This window comes from Lathyrus oleraceus, chromosome 5 (assembly GCF_024323335.1).
Source record: "Lathyrus oleraceus cultivar Zhongwan6 chromosome 5, CAAS_Psat_ZW6_1.0, whole genome shotgun sequence".
Lineage (NCBI taxonomy): Eukaryota > Viridiplantae > Streptophyta > Magnoliopsida > Fabales > Fabaceae > Lathyrus > Lathyrus oleraceus.
Window position 1 is genome coordinate 589,120,515 of NC_066583.1, and position 2,414 is coordinate 589,122,928.

At 31.6% G+C, this 2,414-nt stretch overlaps 1 protein-coding gene across 1 annotated transcript; it reads right to left on the reverse strand.

The window, feature by feature from the left end:
• Positions 1-528: 528 nt before the first annotated feature.
• LOC127086739 (uncharacterized) lies at positions 529-1,209 on the reverse strand. The gene has a single exon (XM_051027533.1). It carries the CDS (start codon positions 1,026-1,028, stop codon positions 663-665), a length of 366 nt encoding a protein of 121 aa, XP_050883490.1. The 5' UTR covers positions 1,029-1,209; the 3' UTR covers positions 529-662.
• Positions 1,210-2,414: the final 1,205 nt, after the last annotated feature.

Consider the following 2,414-nt stretch of genomic DNA (forward strand, 5'->3'; position numbering starts at 1 on the left):
CACTAATTAGGACCAATAAACCAATACAACAGTTACCAATTGAAATAAAAACACAATAAATTCAGCATAAATGGGTTAAATAATGTAACCTGGATAAATACAATTAATGGTATAATCATTAGGTTAACAGCACACAACAATAAATCCCTGATCAATTAATCATACACATAAAGCAATGTTTTAAAACCTAATCCAAAAACCAAACAATAAAAAGATTGAATTATGAACAAAACATAGCATACACACTTCAGATATTTGAACGGATCAATCACAGTTTTATCTTAGACTGAAGAGTTCAAAGCAATTGAACAATTACCATTAGGTTTTGCCACTTCAATGTTTGTATAAATTTTAAAACATTGATTAAAAGTAAATAAATCCTTAATCAAATAATCAAACACAATTAAAAAAACAAGCATAAATAAATGGGAATTATAATATCAGAGGATCCAGCGAGCATTCAAATCTAACAATTATTACGGCAAAATTAACGCAGCCATAATTTAAACACCAAAACAAAATCGAAAATGAAAAATTGATTGCACTTTATTAATTCATATTCTATGAGAGTAATTTTTGCACATAATTGAACCAAAAAACCGAAACCACGCTAAATCTACAAATCTAAAAATCTAAACTCTCCATATTTGAACAAAGAGAAATTAATTAGCAGCGATGATATCGCCGCCACCAAAAGAGTCAGCGACAAGATCCACCGAGTCAGCGGCAGGACTACCAGGAACAAAGAAAACTGACTTAGCAGCGAATAGTTTCTTCCTCTGCGGACAACGAGGACCGTAGATCCCGGAAGAGAAGAAAGGAAAGCCATCGGAAGCATTAGCTTGAGGCTGATCGGTGGAAATCGGCGGCGGCGGTGAGGAAGGTGGACGGTAGATTGAGATCTGAGAGAGGGAGTTGAGACGGTGAGATCTGGCAGTGATTTTGGAGTCACGGATTCGAGCGAGTGCTCCTGGTTTGAGGAATTTGTGGAAGTGGTTAGGTAAGGTAGGTCTGGTTCGTTGCTTCATGGCGATGGAGAGGAGAGAGATTGGAAACTCTAGAGAGAGAGAGATAGAGAGAGATAGAGAGAGAGAGGGAGATTTTTATGGGGAAATAGGGATTTTATTTAAGGAGGAAGAGAGAGGCGGGAAAATGGTGAGAGCGGGGTAGTGAGGTTTTTGGGTGAGGGTTTCAAAACAAAACAAAACTAGGGATAGAGGCGGGATCTTGATTCTTGACTTCTTTTATTGTTTTTTTTTTTTTGGCTTTTATTTTGGTATTTTTTGTTTTTACTGTTTACTTTTAATCTTTATTGGTAAAATAATTAATAAAAGTGGATTCTCTCTATCTTATCTTATTCTAGTATTTTTCAATTTTCACTTTAAATTAGTCTCTTTCTTTTTCTTAATTGACCTTATTTATAAGTTTTTTTCTTTTTTATCTGTAATAACAAAAATAGTATAAATATTGTGCAGGTAAAATGAGAGTGAAAAAATTACATTCGTGTACATTTATATAGCTATTACTAAATGAGTTTAATTGTTATTAGTATCTGCTATCATTGTAAAAAAAAAAATTACAATAGATTCTAATCATTCAAATGTATTATTATAAATAAAATTAAAATAAAAGTTAAATGTTTCAAACAAATTAATTGTTCTAATAATATAACTTTTTTATTAAATTGTCATATTTGTGTCTTGTTTTTGGTCGTTCGTCGGGTCCATAAAGGAAGGTTAAACAACAAATTTTCTATAAAAAAAAGGCACAATGAACAACGGAATAGGCATACCGAATAGTTGAAATTTCACCCCAAATAATGATATGTGATTTTGACCTCGAGCGTAATTTCTATTGTTAGATCTAATTAGACGGCAATCAGTATGAGGCGTTGTCTCTCACGGGGACGGTTTTAACTGTGCACATTGTATAAAGTTTAGTACGTGTCATTTAAGGTATTTTCTTAATCATACACTCATACTACTTTCTCACTCATGACTTGGGTGTTGGAGTGTTAATCTTACATGTTCACCTATATGTAACATCTCAATTCTTAACTTATCAAACTATTTAAATTATTATGATTTAATTTAATTATTATGTGTAATAATTGAATTAATATGGGTGTCAGGGGGTGACCTTAAGGTGGGAGTGTAGAGAGTGATTAGATATTGGTAGAGGTGGACTGGAATTATTAGAGTCTATTTTTAATAATTAAATAATAGTATGTTAATCGAACTATTTAATTAAAATGAGAAAATATAATAATATAAAAATAAGGAATATTAGTAGTATTTTTTTTAATAAAATTAGAGATGATAAGGATATTTTGGTGAATGAGATAAGTGATGGTAATGTTGGAAGACTCTAATTTAGGGTCAGGTTACTAATAAAAAGGTTAATAAGGAGTTATG